The sequence below is a fragment of the Oncorhynchus mykiss genome, chromosome 20, assembly GCF_013265735.2.
Source record: "Oncorhynchus mykiss isolate Arlee chromosome 20, USDA_OmykA_1.1, whole genome shotgun sequence".
Lineage (NCBI taxonomy): Eukaryota > Metazoa > Chordata > Actinopteri > Salmoniformes > Salmonidae > Oncorhynchus > Oncorhynchus mykiss.
The window spans coordinates 40,434,015-40,453,976 of NC_048584.1; the positions used below are offsets into that span (position 1 = coordinate 40,434,015).

The window sequence follows — 19,962 nt, forward strand, 5'->3', positions numbered from 1 at the left end:
GGAACGGAGTGAATGGAATCAAACACATGGAAACCATGGAAACTGTTTGGTGTATTTGATACCGTTCCACTTCAGCCATTAACACGAGCCCCTCCTCCCCAATTAAGGTGCCACCAACCTCCTATGATTTACATGTAATGACAGACGGTGAACTTGTGACATGACCGTCAACTATAAATAAGCGGTGTGTGTTTCGTAGACCAGCGATTCGTAGACCAGCGATTCTGGTGGGTCACGACCTGCTTTGAACAGGTCACGAGTGCCTGAGCAAAAAATATTATTTTTTTTATGGAAAATGAAAATATATAAATACAAACCAAATATTTTATTTTTTATTAAAAAAAATAGATTTTTTTCATTCAAAATTATATAAACGCAAAAGAAAGAAATGTCCTCTCACGATCAACTGCGTTTATTTTCAGCAAACTTAACATGTGTACCTGTCCCGCAGGTGTGATGATCAGATGTACCAATACTGTGCAGGTGTTGTTACACGTGGTCTGCCACTGTGAGGACGATCAGCTGTCCGTCCTGGTCTTAGGCGCCTCACAGTACGGACATGGCAAATTATTGCCCTGGCCACATCTGCAGTCCTCATGCCTCCTTGCAGCATGCCTAAGGCAGGTTCACACAGATGAGCAGAGAGCCTGGGCATCTTTGGTTTGGTGTTTTTCATAGTCAGTAGAAAGGCCTCTTTAGTGCCCTAAGTTTTCATAATTGTGACCTTAATTGCCTTCTGTCTGTAAGCTGTTAGTGTCTTAACGACCGTTCCACAGGTGCATGTTCATTAATTGTTTATGGTTCATTGAACTGTGAAGTTATTTGGATTTTTACAAATTATCTATGAAAGAAAGGGTCCCGAAAAAGGAACATTTATTTTTCTCTCTCTCACACACACAGTTAAGCGGATGGGTGTTAGGGAGCGTGTTTAGGCAGGTCATAACTTGACCGTCGCCTCTCCCGAGCCCGTTGGGGAGTTGCAGCGATGAGACAAAATCGAAAAAAGGGGTGTAAAGTACAAAAATAAATAAATACTCTGGTCTGAACTTAAACAGGGTGGAAATTATAATGAATTAACTTAATATAGAGCTATTAGCAACACCATTTTGGTAGATTTTTGTGGTTTCAAACCAGGAAAGGGGTGGGAATTGTGTTCCCTTGTCATAAAGTTGCTACATTTAATGTCTATATAGCATCAGAAACAGTTTTCCTGATTGTATTTTGGAAAAAAAAAATTTGCGATGTGAATACTGGGTCGCGACAGACAGACAACCTGTTTAAATTTGGGTCCCGATGCAAAACCAGTTGAGAACCACTGATATAGACTACTCAAGTCCCTCCCAATGAGACCAGCATAGTCTCAAACCAGTGTGTGTGTTTGGTGGATTGAACAGGACACTCACGATGAGCCCAGCATAGTCTCAAACCAGTGTGTGTTTGGTGGATTTAACAGGGCACTCACGATGAGCCCAGCGTAGTCTCAAACCAGTGTGTGTGTTTGGTGGATTTAACAGGACACTCACGATGAGCCCAGCGTAGTCTTCAGTTTCAACCAGAGCGTCATGGAGCCAGATAAAGTCCTCATGTTGCCTAGGAACAGAGAAGTCTGGCTTCTGAAAGGAGCTCAGGGTGGTCTGGTGAGACAGACAAGACAAGACAATTCAAGTCAATTAAACATTAAATATAAACAATTAAATTAAATTCATTAAATTAATAACAATTAAAAGCATTAACAACAAAAAAATACACACAGAACAAAAAATATGAAAGCAGCATGTAAAGTGTTGGTCCCATGTTTCATGGGGCTCTCGAGTGGTGCAGTGGTGCTAAGGCACTGCATCTCAGCGCTAGAGGCATCACTACAGACCCTGGTTCGATTCCAGGCCCTATCACAACCGGTCATGATTGGAGTCCCATAGGGCGGGCGCACCATTGGCTCAGCGTCGTCATTGTCAATAAGAATTTGTTCCTAACTGACTTGTCTAGTTAAATTAAATATTCCATTCACACACACACACAAAAAAAAACTTATTTCGCTAAAATTTTGCACACAAATTTGTTTACATCCCTGTAAGTGAGCATTTCTCCTTTGCCAAAATAATCCATCCACCTGACACGTGTGGCATATCAAGAAGCTAATTAAACAATACACCGGTCCACCTTATGCTGGGGCCAATAAAAGTACACTATCTTTTTTGCAGTTTTGTCACACAACACAATGCCACAAGTGTCTCAAAATTTGATGGACGTCATTTTAGAGAATTTAGCAGTAAGTCCAACCGGCCTCAACAGCAGACCACTTGTATGGCATAGTGTAGGCGAGCGGTTTTCTGATGTCAACGTTGTAAACAGAGTGCCCCATGGTGGGGTTGGGGTTATGGCATGGGCAGACATAACCTACGGATAACGAACACAATTGCATTTTATCAATGGCAATTTGAACGCACAAAATACCACGACGAGATCCTGAGGTCCATCGTAAGACCCCCCCCACCCCCCTTTTTAAAAAGATATGTGACCAACAGATGCATATCTGTATTCCCAGTCACGTGAAATCCATAGATTAGGACCTAATGCATTTATTTTCAATTCCTCATAGGAACTGTAATGCAGTAAAAATTAATGAAATTGTTGCGTTTATATTTTTTTGTTCAGTACACTTCAGATCAAATCAGAGGGATAAAGACGGTTAAACAGTGTTTAATACATACCTTGGTGTGGACAGTGAACTTGACTTTGTCTCGTTCGCAGAGTGCATCAGGAATGTCGATGAGTAGAGAGGTGTCGTTGTTTAGGTCCACAGACACAGAGAGGGCCTAAGAGAGGAGAACAGAATCAAGGACCAGGTTCCACAACTACCAGTTGGCAGAATCATTCATCTGTAAAAATATGTTTACATATGCTTGTACGTGAGACAGAAAGTCAAATGAATATCTCTCATCTATACTGTTCCTAGGCCGTCATTGAAAATAAGAATTTGTTCTTATTGACTTGCCTGGTTAAATAAAGGTAAAATAAAAAAAATTCAAGATGAGGGAATTCACAGGAAGGGAATGCTGTCTGTTATGCTATGGGAGGCCTGGACAACAAGTGTCCTACACTACCTATGAGACATGGGAGTAGATTACAGCAGACCATGTCTCAGGGCCACCTAGTCCAAACTCCATAACACATTCTTGAAAACCTTACTGTTGACTACCCATGCACTATTGAATGTGACCTTAGACAGTACAGGACAGAGTGGAGAGGTGAATACGGGTAGGCCTAACAAACAAAAGCTCTTTTTCGCTTTAGAGTGGATTACCAGTAACTCCCATTACTCTTCACTGAATTCAAAGTCCTGTGATATGTGACTCATACTTGGGATTGAATAACTCCAGCCGTTTTCCCAAAACAAGTCAGTTCCCAAGAGTCCGCTAGTGTATGTTTCTACTAGCCTGGTCCCAGATCTGTTGGTGCCATTTTACCACTCCCTATGGTTATTGTTGTCAAGGCTAAATATCTCCCATCTGAACGACTGTTTTTTGTTTGAGTGGGTGAAATTTAATTTGAGAAACATTGATCATAAACTTGATCCAGATGTTATGATTCAGAGATACAGGCTAGTACCGTGTGAATGATCCACAGCCTATTCGTAGTTTCACCATACCACTGCCTGAACTCTGATACTGAGCTTTGCAAAGTCAACAGAAATCAAAGGACTGGAAATGTATTTCCTCTTTAAGTCTCACAGGAAATGAAAAATAAGGGATTTTTTTTTATTAAACCACAGGCCTTTCCAATTCCAAAGAACTCCATATGTAAGCCATCTGAGTTCTCCCTTCATAGGCCAGGACAATATGCTTTGCACATAACACTGATGATTGTGCACCAAAGAATATACAATGCAAAAAGTAACCTGTTAATGCCATGTTGCAAGTCCCCCAAAGGCAATGCTCACTGGTCTGTGCACCATACTGGAAAAATAAACAGCCATCTAGCCACATATAATTCCAAATATAGTGATTGGGAGGAAACTGCAAGAGCATAAATTGAACCAGCAAGCCTGGTCTGACATTATTGAAGAAGCCAATGCACTGCCCTCTGTGCCATAAAAGCCCAGATTTTTGTAGAGAGCCTACAATATAAAAACATTTTATGTCAAAACTAAAGTAGCCTAAATTGGTGACTATACAATAATTCATAATATTGTGAAAATAACATTAAATGATGAAGTAGCTAGCTAACGTTAGCTAGCTAGACCAATACCAAAGAAAATGGAATGCTTTCTATACCATCTCTGCTAATAATACTAACGTTTATGCAGTGGTGGGAAAATTGCTAAATTCTCATACTTGAGTAAAAGTGAAGATACCTTAATAGAAAATGACTCAAGTAAAAGTCACCCAGCAAAATACTACTTGAGAAACTATATAATATTTGGGTTTTAAATATATTTAAGTATCAGAAGTGAATTGAAGCGCTAAAATGTACTTAAGTAACAAAAGTAAAAAAATAATTTCAAATTCCTTATAGTAAGTAAATCAGACGGCACAATTTGTTTTTATTGACAGCCAGGGGCATGCTCCAAAACTCAGACATCATTTACAAACGAAACATTTGTGATTAGTGAGTCAACCAGAACAGAGGAAGTAGGGATGACCACATGTTCACTTGAGAAGTGTGTGAATTGGAACATTTTCCCGTCAACGTGTAATGAGTACTTTTGGGTGTCGGGAAAGTAAAGTGTATGGAGTAAGAAGTACATTATTCTCTTTAGGAATGTAGTGAAGTAAACGTTTCCCAAAAATGTGAATAGTAAAGTACAGATACACACACACACACACACACACACCCCCCCCCCCCCACACACAAAAAAGTGGAGAAATATAGACCCTAGCCTGAAGTTAAATAGTACTTTAAAATATTTGTACTTAAAACTTTACACCATTGCGTTTACCACACCATGGGGCGGCAGGTAGCCTAGTGGTTAGAGCGTTGGGCCAGTAACCGAAAGTTTAAGGTTAAAAAATAAAAATGTCGTCGTTCTGCCCCCGAACAAGGCAGGTTCCCCCGGGAGGCCGTCATTGTAAATAAGAGTTTGTTCTTAACTGACTTGCCTTGTTAAATAAATGTTCAATTTAAAAACAAAATGTACGTTATAGTTAAGTTAGATAGTGTTTCAGTTCATTAGCTAGTCCGCTAAAGTTATCAAAGATTGTACGAATAACGTTAGCTAGCTAAATAACGTACCGTTGTAGAAAGTGAGCAGTCTCATAAACTTCCTAGCTAAATTGTCTTATCTAACTACAGCTAGCCAGCTAGCTAACGTTTCGTTAACCATATAGCTAACGATAAGACGTTATTCACGTATATCGCTCATAACTTACCTTTTCTTTGTCACTATCATCAATGGTAGATGTCATGATTGTTATATAAAATATATATATATACAATAAAAACGTACAGATCGTGTGCTGCAAATCTATATTAGCAAGCTTCTGAAAACACACCCCGCACCAACTGTCCCATAACAGATACATCCCGCCCACTGATTCGCACTGATGTTTTTGATTGGACAACGTTTCTGAACGTCAATCAAAATAGTTCGTTGCTTTTTTTGTTGTTGATTCAACGCACGTGGCATTTAAAACATACCGATACAACAATTAAACATCATAAATTATTACATATTTTAAAAAGGAACTGTATATGGCCACGGAATATGTGCACTTTTCAAACAAGCTTTTTTTTAGGGGGGGGGGGGGGGTGGGGCTGTTTCCAGCTACAATATCAACGTTCACTTTGGTTCCATGTCAGAAAAACACGGACCAGTTTCAAAGACACACCTTCAAATGATTTACTGGACTTGTAGTTTTTTCTATCATGTCCCAAGCAGGATTTACGTGAGAAAAAAATACAAGCCCCGGCAACCTCTCGCTGTCCGGTTAGAAAGTTGTAACAAAAATGGCGCGACTTTTGGGAGAGGTGACGACTATCATCTAACTTAATTCGTTATTTTCTATCTTCATTAATTATTTAATGAAACCAAAGCATAACTTTGCCGTTGCTGTCTTGAGTCACTTTAAATACCTAGCAACAAACGCAAAGATACAGACACAGTGAACGTTGTAGGATATATTTATTTAACTAGTTAACGTTAGCTAGCTGAAATGCTTTTACATCAGCTGTTGAGATGTGCCCAGCGTGTTGGGGAGTCATCTAGGGTTGTCAGTGGACTCCTCTCCCATTGTACCCGGACCTCCTTGAATACTTTCTCCACCTCCAATGTCTCTCCAGCTCGCAAGAAAAGCAGTCCATACAGTTCCGTGGACAGCGGACGCTACTCCTCACTCTTCAAGTCAGTTGTGTCCCACAGAGTCAGTGCTCAAACTCCCGACATCATAGAGGAGCAAGATGTTCAAATCTACGGACCTGTGATAAAGTCCCCAACACCATCTAATCGAAACACAACACCTTCCAAAATGCCTAAAATCCTCCACCCGTTGCTCAACCAAGACCGGGTATTTGATTTTGGCGAAACTGAGCTTGGAGGGGCTCCAGCCAGAATTATCCTACGGAGGGGTCAGGACAGGGGCTCAGTGCCCAGTGTGACCCGTATCCTACAGGAGACTATGTCCCCGGAGCAACAGTTTTACCTGGAGAGATGGAGGAGGAAGATGATAGCTCAACTGGGAGAGGATGGCTTTAAGGAATACAGTCAGAGTAAGTAGGCAGAACCCTCTGATTCTAAAGTTTTTTTTTTTTTTAAGGCTCTAAAATATGAATGTTCTACAAATGAGGACATGATACACACACTGTCATTCAAATGAACCAAATGTTTCTATGTTAGATCTCTTCAGGCAAGGGAAGCTTTTCCATACGGCCGTGGAGAGTGTTCTCCCGTTGACAACAAAGGAGGTACCGGGGGAAGATCCTGAGGAGGTACCAGAGATGCCATCGGAGGTAGAGGGATACATGGAAAGTGTACGCCATGTACTGGAGGACGTTAGGGGAGTGAGAGCCATCGAGAGCCGTGTACAACATGAAAAACTAGGCTATCTGGGGATTGTGGACTGTGTGGCTCGCTACAGGTAAGGATGGTGATGATGGCCATGTTCCAGGCTAACTACATTGCAGACCACTAATAGATGTCTCTCTCAATAACTTGATAGGTGTTCAACATGTCAGCTAACCACATCACATGATGTAGTAATCTGATGTAATTCATTTTCTGCAATGTAGTCGACTCAAACTCTACCTCACACTTTTATTCATTCTCTCCACTTGTGTGATTTTATTTATTTTATTTAACTAGGCAGTCAGTTAAGAACAAATTCTTATTTACAATGACGGTCTAGACAAAAGGCCTACTGTGGCGATGGGGGCTGGCATTACAAAGAAAAATATAGGACAAAACACATCACGACAAGGGAGACCACAACACTACATAAAGAGAGACCTAAGACAACAACACAGCAAGGCAGCAACACATGACAACAACATGGCAGCAGCACAACATGGTAGCAGAACAAAACATGGTACAAACATTAAGGCAATCATGTAGAGCCAACAATACATCATGCGAAGCCACCACAACTGTCAGTAAGAGTGTCCATGATTGAGTCTTTGAATGAAGAGATTGAGATAAAACAGTCTAGTTTGAGTGTTTGTTGCAGCTCGTTCCAGTCGCTAGCTACAGTGAACTGAAAAGAGGAGCGACCCAGGGATGTGTGTGCTTTGGGGACCTTTAACAGAATGTGACTGGCAGAATGGGTGTTGTATGTGGAGGATGAGGGCTGCAGTAGGTATCTTAGATAAGGGGGGGTGAGGCCTAAGAGGGTTTTATAAATAAGCATCAACCAGTGGGTGTACAGAGATTACCAGTTTTCAGAGTATAGAGTGCAGTGATGTGTCCTATAAGGAGCATTGGTGGCAAATCTGATGGGGGAATGGTAAAGAACATCTAGCTGCTCGAGAGCACCTGCTAATCTAGAAATTATGTCTCCGTAATCTAGTATGGGTAGCCAGATAAAGCCTAGTCCTGGATTATAAAACATGCATGCTCAATGGAGAATCTAATTTGGAAGGGCCCTGAACTAGTTTTAAATCTGTTTCTGGGAAACTAAAGCTCAGCCTTCCTTCCTCAGGGGTGTGCTGTGTGTGATCGATTGGAAGACATCGGAGAGGTCTAAACCTTTCCTCAGCAACACCTACGACAACCCTCTACAGGTGGCAGCCTACGTTGGGGCCTTAAACAACGACGTGAACTACAACTACCAGGTAGGTATGATTTGAGCGAGACCCCCAGTGATGTAGTGGTAAAAAAATAATAATAGGTGAGTAAATGTTGACTGCAGTTTGTGGTGAGTTACAGTAACGCTCCCAGGAACTTAAAATGTATTTTTCAGCAGAAGATGGGTAATCACTCACGCAAAATACAAAAGCTGCGTAAACGGTATTTCCCCTTGTTTACCCTCCACTACACCACTGGAGACCACCATACTCTCTCAGCCTGTTCTAATTCGCTTCCTACCATTCCTCCTTGGCCCTAACCCTTCAATGCTTGCAGTTCTGGGTAGTTATAAGCGGTGCAGTGAAGGAATTTCCAGTTTTGGGTAGGTATAAGCCAGTATTGTGAAGGAGCATTCAGTTCTTTATGTTCTGGGTAGGTATAAGCAGGTGCAGTGAAGGAGCATTCAGTTCTTTAGGTTCTGGGTAGGTATAAGCAGGTGCAGTGAAGGAGAATTCAGTTATTTAGGTTCTGGGTAGGTATACGCAGTGTAGTGAAGGAGCATTCAGTTCTTTAGGTTCTGGGTAGGTATAAGCAGTATTGTGAAGAAGCATTCAGTTCTTTAGGTTCTGGGTAGGTATAAGCAGTGTAGTGAAGGAGCATTCAGTTCTTTATGTTCTGGGTAGGTATAAGCAGTATTGTGAAGGAGCATTCAGTCCTTTAGGTTCTGGGTAGGTATAAGCAGGTGCAGTGAAGGAGCATTCAGTTCTTTAGGTTCTGGGTAGGTATAAGCGGTGCAGTGAAGGAATTTCCAGTTCTGGGTAGGTATAAGCAGGTGCAGTGAAGGAATTTCCAGTTCTGGGTAGGTATAAGCAGTATTGTGAAGGAGCATTCAGTCCTTTAGGTTCTGGGTAGGTATAAGCAGTATTGTGAAGGAGCATTCAGTATGGCTGCCACCTTACAGATTTGCAAACGTCCAAGGGTTAGGGCCAAGGGGGAGGGGCACGGAGCAAATTGGGACTGGCTGACTCTCTCTGTCTCCGACCATGAAACATGACCATATCTCTTTCCTACGTGCTAAACTATGTGCTTGATTCCCCCCCCCCCCCCTTGTCTCTGCAGGTTGAGAATGGACTGATCGTGGTGGCCTATAAAGATGGTTCCCCAGCCCATCCTCATCGACTGAGCTCAGACCAGGTGTTACAGTACTGGGAGAGATGGCTGGTACGACTGGAGGAGTACACCGAGAGGAGGTGAAGGAGTGGTGTCTTTGCTGCTTGATGTAGCAGATGGACCTAGAAGTACTCTCACCCCCAGATACAGAAAGTACCTTGGCTTTTCTGACACTCGGTCACATTTGACTGGTGACTTGGACAAAGGAGTGTCGCAGTCTGCTCAGAAACAGACAATTTAGCATGTTTTACTCTTGACCTGTGTCAGTCTTTTTGCGTCATTGCCCGATTTTGAGCTTGACAAGTTTGAAAACAGTTCTTATTTTAGTGTAGTGTTGTATTCAAGCTAGAAAATGCACTGCTTACACTGTGTTGAGAATGTTAAATTGTTGTACAGTACAACATTTTGTCTAGTCTAAACTTTTTGAGTTGTTTTGCTTTTAAAGTATAAAACATCACATCTGAGGAAATCAAACCACTAGGTGGTAGCATCAGCCTGTGAAAAGTTCAGCAATCAACTAACAAAGGTGAAGGAGAGATGGTTTCTATTTTTAGTTTTATACAATAAAACGATTAAATGAACAAGCATCCTCCATTTCAGTTATTGAATTAACATTTACCAATCAGATCTCTAAACACAACACTGATAAAAATGTTATAGTTAAGAATACAAGTGGAATATTTTCCTTTGTTGTGTTCTACTGTAAACCACACAGCTTACACTTAAAATGAGCATGGACCAACACAAGCACAACTTAATCTTCGCTAGTGTTAAAGGTATTTGAATCATGTGCATTGATAAGATGCATATAAAAGCATCATATTTAATGACTGATCAAAGTTCATCCATACAGTTTATATATTTTTATTGTATTTCACCTTTATTTAACCAGGTAGGCTAGTTGAGAACACCTTTATTTAACCAGGTAGGCTAGTTGAGAACACCTTTATTTAACCAGGTAGGCTAGTTGAGAACACCTTTATTTAACCAGGTAGGCTAGTTGAGAACACCTTTATTTAACCAGGTAGGCTAATTGAGAACACCTTTATTTAACCAGGTAGGCTAGTTGAGAACACCTTTATTTAACCAGGTAGGCTAGTTGAGAACAAGTTCTCATTTACCAACTGTGACCTGGCCAAGATAAAGCATAGCAGTGTGACACAGACAACAACACAGAGTTACACATGGAATAAACAAGCCAATAACACAATAAATAAGTCAATAACATAGTAGAAAAAAGAAAGTCTATATACAGTGTGTGAAAGGCATGAGGGGGTAGGCAATAAATAGGCCATAGTAGCAAAGAATTACAATTTAGCAGATTAACACTGGAGTGATAAATGAGCAGATGATGATGTGCAAGTAGAGATACTGGTGGGCAAAAGAGCAGAAACGTAAATAAAAACAGTATGGGTAGATTGGATGGGCTATTTACAGATGGACTATGTACAGCTGCAGCGATTGGTTAGCTGATCACATAGCTGATGTCTAAAGTTGTTGAGGGAAATATCAGTGTCCAACTTCAGCGATTTTTGCAATTCGTTCCAGTCACTTGCAGCAGAGAAATTGAAGGAAAGGCGGCCAAAGGAGGTGTTAGCTTTGGGGATGATCAGTGAGATATACCTGCTGGAACCATGTGCTATGGGTGGGTGTTGTTATCGTGACCAGTAAGCTGAGATAAGGCAGCGCTTTACCTAGCATAGACTTATAGATGACCTGGAGCCAGTGGGTCTGGCGACGAATATGTAGCGAGTGCCAGCCGACTAGAGCATACAGGTCGCAGTGGTGGGTGGTATAAGGTGATTTGGTAACAAAACGGATGGCACTGTGATAGACTGCATCCAGTTTGCTGAGGAGAGTGTTGGAGGCTATTTTGGTGCCAGCTGTGGCCGGGTGAACGTGTGCTACGGGTGGGTGTTATTGTGACCAGTGAACTGAGATAAGATTCAGTTGAAGTTGTAAGTTTATATACAATCTATATACAATATTTAATCTGTTTTTCACAATGTCTGACATATAATCCTCGTAAAAATTTCATTTTAGGTCAGTTAGGATCACTTTATTTTAAGAATGTGACATGTCAGAATAATAGTGGAGAGAATGATTTATTTCAGCTTTTATTTCTTTAATCACATTTCCAGTGGGTCAGAAGTTTACATACACTCAATTAGTATTTGGTAGCATTGCCTTTAAATTGTTTATCCTTGGGTCAAACGTTTTGGGTAGCCTTCTACAAGCTTCCCAAAATAAGTTGGGTGAATTTTGGCCCATTCCTCCTGACAGGGCTGGTGTAACAGAATCAGGTTTGTAGGCCTCCTTGCTCACACAGGCTTTTTCAGTTTTGCCCACAAATTGTCTACGGGATTGAGGTCAGGGCTTTGTGATGGCCACTTCCAATACCTTGACTTTGTTGTCCTTAAGCCATTTTGCCACAACTTTGGAAGTATGCTTGGGGTCATTGTCCATTTGGAAGACCCATTTGCAACCAAGCTTTAACTTCCTGACTGATGTCTGGAGATGTTGCTTCAATATGTCCACATCATTTTCCTCCCTCATGATGCCATCTAATTTGTGAATTGCACCCGTCCCTCCTGCAGCAAAGCACACCCACAACGTGATGCTGCCACCCCCGTGCTTCACGGTTGGGATGGTGTTCTTTCGCTTGCAAGCCTCCCCCTTTTTCCTCCAAACATAACGATGGTTATTATGGCCAAACAGTTCTATTTTTGTTTCATCAGACCAGAGGACATTTCTCCAAAAAGTCTGATCTTTGTCCCCATGTGCAGTTGCAAACCGTAGTCTGACTTTTTTTTATGGCAGTTTTGGAGCAGTGGCTTCTTCCTTGCTGGCCTTTCAGGTTATGTTGATATAGGACTTGTTTTACTGTGGATATAGACACAGGAGTCGCTGGTGGACCTGTGAGAGTCTGTGAGAGCCAGAAATCTTGCTTGTTTGTAGGTGACCAAATACTTATTTTCCACCATAATTTGCAAATAAATTCATTCAAAATCCTACAATGTGATTTTCAGGATTTTTTCCCCCGCATTTTGTCTGTCATAGTTGAAGTGTACCTATGATGAAAATGACAGGCCTCTCTCATCTTTTTAAGTGGGAGAACTTGCACAATTGGTGGCTCACTAAATACTTTTTTGCCCCACTGTAGGCACAGCAGATCCCCTTATTGTATGGGACACTTTTAAGTGTGCCTTTAGAAGCCATGCAATTCAGTACTCATCAATAAAACAAAAGCAATTTAGATCAAAAGAGTCCATATTAACAAGGGAAATTGAAGGACTAACAGTACAGTTAGATAGCAATAAAAACGGTACTATAGAGGCACAGAATAATTTAGAGGAAAAACAAAGAAATGGAGGAACTTATTCAAGAAAGATCCCGTGTAATATATTATAAAAATAAAGCGAACTGGATGGAATATGGGGAAAAATCTTCAATATAGAAATGCTACCAATTTTTTTTAATTAAAACTTACAAATGGAGTCACGCATGATTCACCAAATGATATTTTGAAAGAGGAAGTAAAGTACTTCGAGAATATGTTTTCATTTCAGGCTCCTCCATCTCCACTAACTGAAACTAATTGTATGGATTTTTTTCCTAATAATATTGTAAAATTAACATCTGTACAGAAAGACTCATGTGAAGGCCAAATTACAAAGGAGGAACTTATTGATGGAATTAAAGCCTTTAAGGATGGGAAAACTCCAGGGCTGGATGGTATACCAGTGGAAGTATACCAAACTCCAGAGCTGGATGACATACCAGTGGAAGTATACCAAACTCCAGGGCTGGATGGCATACCAGTGGAAGTATACCAAACTCCAGGGCTGGATGACATACCAGTGGAAGTATACCTAACTCCAGGGCTGGATGACATACCAGTGGAAGTATACCAAACTCCAGGGCTGGTTGACATACCAGTGGAAGTATACCAAACTCCAGGGCTGGATGACATACCAGTGGAAGTATACAAAACTCCAGGGCTGGATGGCATACCAGTGGAAGTATACCAAACTCCAGGGCTGGATGACATACCAGTGGAAGTATACCAAACTCCAGGGCTGGATGACATACCAGTGGAAGTATACCAAACTCCAGGGCTGGATGACATACCAGTGGAAGTATACCAAACTCCAGGGCTGGATGGCATACCAGTGGAAGTATACCAAACTCCAGGGCTGGATGACATACCAGTGGAAGTATACCAAACTCCAGGGCTGGATGACATACCAGTGGAAGTATACCAAACTCCAGGGCTGGATGGCATACCAGTGGAAGTATACCAAACTCCAGGGCTGGATGGCATACCAGTGGAAGTATACCAAACTCCAGGGCTGGATGACATACCAGTGGAAGTATACCAAACTCCAGGGCTGGATGACATACCAGTGGAAGTATACCAAACTCCAGGGCTGGATGACATACCAGTGGAAGTATACCAAACTCCAGGGCTGGATGACATACCAGTGGAAGTATACCAAACTCCAGGGCTGGATGACATACCAGTGGAAGTATACCAAACTCCAGGGCTGGATGACATACCAGTGGAAGTATACCAAACTCCAGGGCTGGATGACATACCAGTGGAAGTATACCAAACTCCAGGGCTGGATGACATACCAGTGGAAGTATACCAAACTCCAGGGCTGGATGACATACCAGTGGAAGTATACCAAACTCCAGGGCTGGATGGCATACCAGTGGAGGTATACAAAACTCCAGGGCTGGATGACATACCAGTGGAAGTATACCAAACTCCAGGGCTGGATGACATACCAGTGGAAGTATACCAAACTCCAGGGCTGGATGACATACCAGTGGAAGTATACCAAACTCCAGGGCTGGATGACATACCAGTGGAAGTATACCAAACTCCAGGGCTGGATGACATACCAGTGGAAGTATACCAAACTCCAGGGCTGGATGACATACCAGTGGAAGTATACCAAACTCCAGGGCTGGATGGCATACCAGTGGAAGTATACCAAACTCCAGGGCTGGATGACATACCAGTGGAAGTATACCAAACTCCAGGGCTGGATGGCATACCAGTGGAAGTATACCAAACTCCAGGGCTGGATGGCATACCAGTGGAAGTATACCAAACTCCAGGGCTGGATGGCATACCAGTGGAAGTATACCAAACTCCAGGGCTGGATGACATACCAGTGGAAGTATACCAAACTCCAGGGCTGGATGACATACCAGTGGAAGTATACCAAACTCCAGGGCTGGATGGCATACCAGTGGAAGTATACCAAACTCCAGGGCTGGATGGCATACCAGTGGAAGTATACCAAACTCCAGGGCTGGATGACATACCAGTGGAAGTATACCAAACTCCAGGGCTGGATGACATACCAGTGGAGGTATACAAAACCTTTTGATATACTCAAAGGACCATTATTAGCATGTTTTAACCACTCCTATATAAATGGTAGATTATCAGACACGCAACAAGGTGGTCTGATATCATTACTGAAACCTGACCCAAGTGGTATATATAAAGATCCAGTCCATTTAAAAAATTGGAGACCTCTTACACTTCAGTGTTGTGATGCAAAAATCCTAGCAAAATGCTTGGCGCATAGAATTAAAAAAGTATTGTCAGATCTTATTCATCCTAATATGACAGGTGTTTTACATGGACGATACATTGGAGATAATACAGTATAAGACAAGGACTGGAAACAATAGAATACTATGAAATATCGGGGACACCAGGCCTGGTTTCCATAGCTGATTTTGAAAAGGCTTTTGATAAAGTACGACTGGAGTTTATATTTAAATGCCTAGAATATTTCAATTTTGGGGAATCTCTTATAAAATGGGTTAAATAGGAACCCTAGGTGTAAAATAGTAAATAATGGCTACATCTCAGAAAGTTTTAAACTCTAGAGTAAAACAAGGTTGTCCACTATCGGCATATCTATTTATTATTGCCGTCGAAATGTTAGCTGTTAAGATTAGATCAAACAATAATATTAAGGGATTAGAAATCCGTGGCTTAAAAACTAAGGCGTCATTGTACGCTGATGATTCATGTTTTCTTTTAAAACCACAATTAGAGTCTCTCCACAGCCTCATAGAGGATCTAGATACTTTTGCTATTCTCTCTGGATTAAAACCAAATTATGATAAGATATTACGTATTGGATCACTAAAAAAAAAAATGGTAATTTTACATTACCATGTAGTTGACCAATTAAATGGTCTGATGGAGATGTGGACATACTCGGTATACAAATCCCCAAATACATTTTTATAGAAAGTTAGCAAAAATAGGTAAGATCTTGCTACCTTGGAAAGGAAAATACCTGTCTATTTGTGGAAAAAATCACCCTGATTAACTCTTTAGTCATATCCCAGTTTACCCTGATTAACTCTTTAGTCATATCAGTTTACCCTGATTAACTCTTTAGTCATATCCCAGTTTACCCTGATTAACTCTTTAGTCATATCAGTTTACCCTGATTAACTCTTTAGTCAGATCCCAGTTTACCCTGATTAACTCTTTAGTCATATCAGTTTACCCTGATTAACTCTTTAGTCAGATCCCAGTTTACCCTGATTAACTCTTTAGTCATATCACAGTTGAAGGTAAAAGCCGAAGTGTTTATTAGTTTACTCCAATTGGGGGATCGGCGGTAGGGATTGCGGGGAATAATAATAAAGGTGTATTCTTTTAAAAAGTATGTCTATATAGGTATGTGTATGTATATATGTATGCATGTGTGTATGGATATATATATTTACCCCAAAAATATATGGGGGATTGGAAATTATATAGACAATTACATTGATGGAACTAATATTCTTTCCACAATATTTAGCTGATCCAACCTTTAAAATAAATAAACAAACCACATGTAGATGTAACAAACCATTTCTTTATTTTGTTCAACTATTGCATGGAGTTTACAAACTATTTTAATACTAAAATTTAAGACAAGTTATTTTTATTGGTGTGGGAATGAATAAAGTAAGCAAATTATTAGTTGGATTCTTGTTTATATAGTCAGAGGTTGACCAGCATTAGTAATACATTGCACTAGTAATGGGGAAGACGAGACGAAGTCGTCTCTCCTTTGGGTCTTTACGGCTGGCAGTCATTCTTGATCAACTGGATCGCTCCCAGCCAGGGGCGGCTCCAGACCTCAAAGGTGCACTGGTTGGTCTGAGGAAACAGGAAGCAACACGAGTTGGTATGATCACACACCCTTTCAGGAAGTATAACACCTGACAAAACATTTGTTGGACATTGCATCTGACTGCCTGAGCTACAAATCACCTTACAATGTATTATTTGTAGAGTAGTCAGGCAAAATGTACCCACAATTAATCATGATTATGCTCTCAAACACTGCCAACAGACATTAGTCTACAGAAATGTCAACTGAAACTTCCCTTTGCAAACAACTCAATACTGAGCCAATAGTGAAATGGGTAACACGTTACAAGTAGGATTTCCTAATGGTTTATAAAGTAGTTACCAATGTGTTCACTGTTTAACAGGTTATAAACTAAAAATGAACCATTCTTAAGCTGTACATGTAGGAAGCACTGAGCTGAAGTGCCAGTGTTAACACAAACAGATCTGGGACCAGGCTAGCCTAGTGGTCCTTACCACAGCTGGGTCCTGGTGCACAGCGCAGTCCTTCTCCACACCTCCCTTCCTGCACAGGGTCCTGGCCATCTGCACTGTGAAGATGTACTTCATCCCAGCTACCACCTGTAGAGGAGAGGATGGTCAGCACGTCAGACCACGGACATAGAAATCCCCCATCTTGAATGAGGAACCTGTTCTAGTGATTCTATTTCTATGGCTAGAACTGAACTACTAAAAACAGTGCAGATGACCGCATGGTTTAAAAAATGAGTCCACTGCATAATGGTCAAGTGAGCATTGTTCACTGAGCCAGAGGATACATAAGGCAATGTTCATCTTATAATCACATTAGTCCTAGCGTGTTCACTCCAGACAATAGGCTCCCATTGTCTCCACTCATCACCAACTACGTAAGGGATCAACGAGGGGGCTATGCGTTCTATGGAAAACAATGAACGACGTGGAAGGCTTGTTCCACGACACTAAAGCGGAGTGGAACTGACCTTACACGGAGTTAAATTATTTTCCAGAGAATGGATAGAACTCTTGAGTTGATTATTCCTTTTACGTCAAAACTATAATTTACCACAAGTGTGTTCACCATCCAGCGAAGTAGCTAGCAAGTTGACTAGATGGCTACAGAAGTTTCCATTGTAACCCAACAAACAGACTTGCTTGTCTAGCTAACCACCAGTCCTAGCAAAATGTGCTTTCAAAAGTAGCTCAAACGTTATTTTTATTATTATTATTTATTTATTTTTTATATTTTTTTTAGCATTTAATTATATGGTTCAAACATACCCTGCGTTATAGGTAATTATACAAACGGGTGGGTCTAATACTGGATGCTGATAGGTTTAAACCGCATTTCAGACATTGTTTATTCCACAAATTAGCACCAGCTAAAGGTAGGATGTTGACATGACCATTTAATCTGTTCCATCTGACTGTGCAAATCCACTTTCTCCAATCCACTTTCTAGTAAACCCAGCCAGGCAATTTATAAACTTTTATTTGGATTATCCACTGTAAAAAAAATAATTTAAAAAAACCAACAACTAGATATTGATCTCCCATTTCTTTTAGACTGGCATTTGATTTTCAACAGCGGATATTTGTATAAACATTACTGTCGGTCTTTTGCATTGGGAAGAGAGTTTCTCGGCCAGTAAAAACCACGAAGCAGCTGGTGTTGCCTTAGTCGTCACCCCTATCAGGGTTCGAACCAGGGACCGTGTGCACACAACAACTGCCTCCCCACAAAGCACCGTTACCTATCGCCCCACAAAAGCCGCGGCCCTTGCAGAGCAAGGGAAACTACGTCAAGGTCTCAGAGCAATTGACGACACCGGTTGAGTCACTATTAGGGCGCACCTCGCTAACCATTTCACACCGGCATAGTTTAATGGATATATAAAGAAATACAGGTCAAATTAAATGCAGCTAGTTTTCTGCCCTTTCAGCTTCAATTTGAAGTGATTGTGTTAGCTAGTTCCTCTGAACAACAGTGTCCTGACAACATTACCTATGCCAGGTGAAATAGCACAGCTCTATAGCTCATTGTTAAGTGTATATCTAAATACAATGTCGCTAGAAAACGTAAACGCAAATACTTTTCTGTTATCCTGTCTTCATTGTTTTGACGTGACTAATTTAGCCATAGTTGGCAAGCAAGCAAGCACTGTTGCCAACTAGTATTTCAATGGAACATTTTGAACGACTGACTGACTGGTCGAGTCTCCGGTAACCGAAACCATAGAACGAACGACCAGACCGCTTGGGCAGCAACCGTAGACTTTTCGGGACTACATCTCGTGAAATAATGAAATAGTATGAATAATCAAAATAAAAGTTATGATACTATATCAATCAATATTTGAATATGTTGGTAACCCGTTGTATAAAAGTGATAAACGCCCTCGAAGCTTGCTGCTTCCAGACAAATGAGAGAACATCTGACCATTCCACTTGCACCAGCTCAGCTGGTTAGGCTGTTATCTGGAGCGTCGGTGACCAACTGTGCTGCAGGCAACAATTTAATTACGAATTTTGGCCGACGTTTATTGACACCGGTCATATTCGATAGATGAATTTACGAATGCACATCATTTGTTATTCTGCCTCTGGCATACAGACGAGATTGTCCTGAAATCAGAGTAGATAGCCAGAGTGAATTTAAGTATTGAACAGCGGGATGAAAAATTTAAAAAACTACGCACACAACGAACTGCCAACACTGCCGTCCTTCAACTAAATGAAATAATCTTTAAAAAAGGGACTGACCTGTTTCTGAACCTTGACAACCTTGGCCATCTGCCAAACATACAGGTCGTTTGTTCCCTTGTTGTATTCGGCCACGGCGAACTGCAGCGCGTCTCTGGTAGCTTGGTCCGTCATATCTGCGTCCATGACGCCCCCCGCCATCCCATCGGCGCTCGTCACGATGAATGCCACCGCGAGCAAAGGAACGACGATCTTCCAATTCATTAGCATTTTTCTCGTCTGATATCGGTCTTTACTGCAACTCCGATCGCAACAAGTAACGTTACACCACAACACATCCTCGCCTCAGATGACTTTTATATAAACTTTTGTATAAACGCGGTGACGTCACTCGTGCTTGTTGAGGGGTGGGGCTGATTCGGACTCCACTAATAACATCAACACAAAAGCGACCGCCTCCATCACACCGACAGTGAGCTGTGCGCTAAATGGGACTCATAAACATTCACTTTCGGCTGCAATTTCTGTCAAGCCATTTAACACATACAGTTTGGTGCAAAAGTTCGATAAAAGCCAACGTGTACACCACAGAACGAATTGCCTCTGCAACCCAATGCTGCAAGGCAATCGCAGCTCTCCCTTGGAAATGAATGGACTGTAATGAAAGTGCATGGAACAGGTCTCGAACCCTCCACCTTCGAGCCCGAGGTCCGGTGCGCAATCGACT

The 19,962-nt window shown here is 41.4% G+C and overlaps 3 protein-coding genes across 5 annotated transcripts in view; 1 reads left to right on the forward strand and 2 right to left on the reverse strand.

Annotated features, from left to right (window-relative positions):
* The window catches only part of LOC110517611 (sorting nexin-5), an 18,474-nt gene extending 12,960 nt beyond the window's left edge, over positions 1-5,514 (reverse strand). For 2 of the 3 annotated variants that reach the window (XR_005038024.1, XM_036956344.1), the window contains exons 1-3: positions 5,370-5,514; positions 2,712-2,816; positions 1,524-1,634 (exon numbers count right to left, since the gene is read on the reverse strand). Coding sequence is in view for 1 of the 3 variants with exons in the window: in XM_036956344.1 (XP_036812239.1) it covers positions 1,524-1,634; positions 2,712-2,816; positions 5,370-5,405 (252 nt within the window). In the remaining 2 variants the exon portion in view is untranslated. Of the gene's footprint in view, positions 1-1,462; positions 1,482-1,523; positions 1,635-2,711; positions 2,817-5,369 lie in introns of those variants that run through there. The other variant, XM_036956345.1, reaches the window with a different exon arrangement.
* A 392-nt stretch (positions 5,515-5,906) lies between these two features.
* Positions 5,907-9,970, forward strand: mgme1 (mitochondrial genome maintenance exonuclease 1). Its single transcript, XM_021576612.2, has 4 exons — positions 5,907-6,705; positions 6,833-7,073; positions 8,130-8,262; positions 9,335-9,970. The coding sequence occupies exons 1-4, from the start codon at positions 6,153-6,155 to the stop codon at positions 9,467-9,469; spliced, it is 1,062 nt and encodes a 353-aa protein (XP_021432287.2). The 5' UTR covers positions 5,907-6,152; the 3' UTR covers positions 9,470-9,970.
* Positions 9,971-16,273: 6,303 nt separating this feature from the next.
* Positions 16,274-19,612, reverse strand: LOC110499484 (cystatin). The gene is made up of 3 exons (XM_036956346.1): positions 19,296-19,612; positions 17,031-17,135; positions 16,274-16,580 (listed from the first exon to the last, which is right to left on the reverse strand). Exons 1-3 carry the CDS (start codon positions 19,503-19,505, stop codon positions 16,500-16,502), a joined length of 396 nt encoding a protein of 131 aa, XP_036812241.1. The 5' UTR covers positions 19,506-19,612; the 3' UTR covers positions 16,274-16,499.
* Between the last annotated feature and the right edge of the window lie 350 nt (positions 19,613-19,962).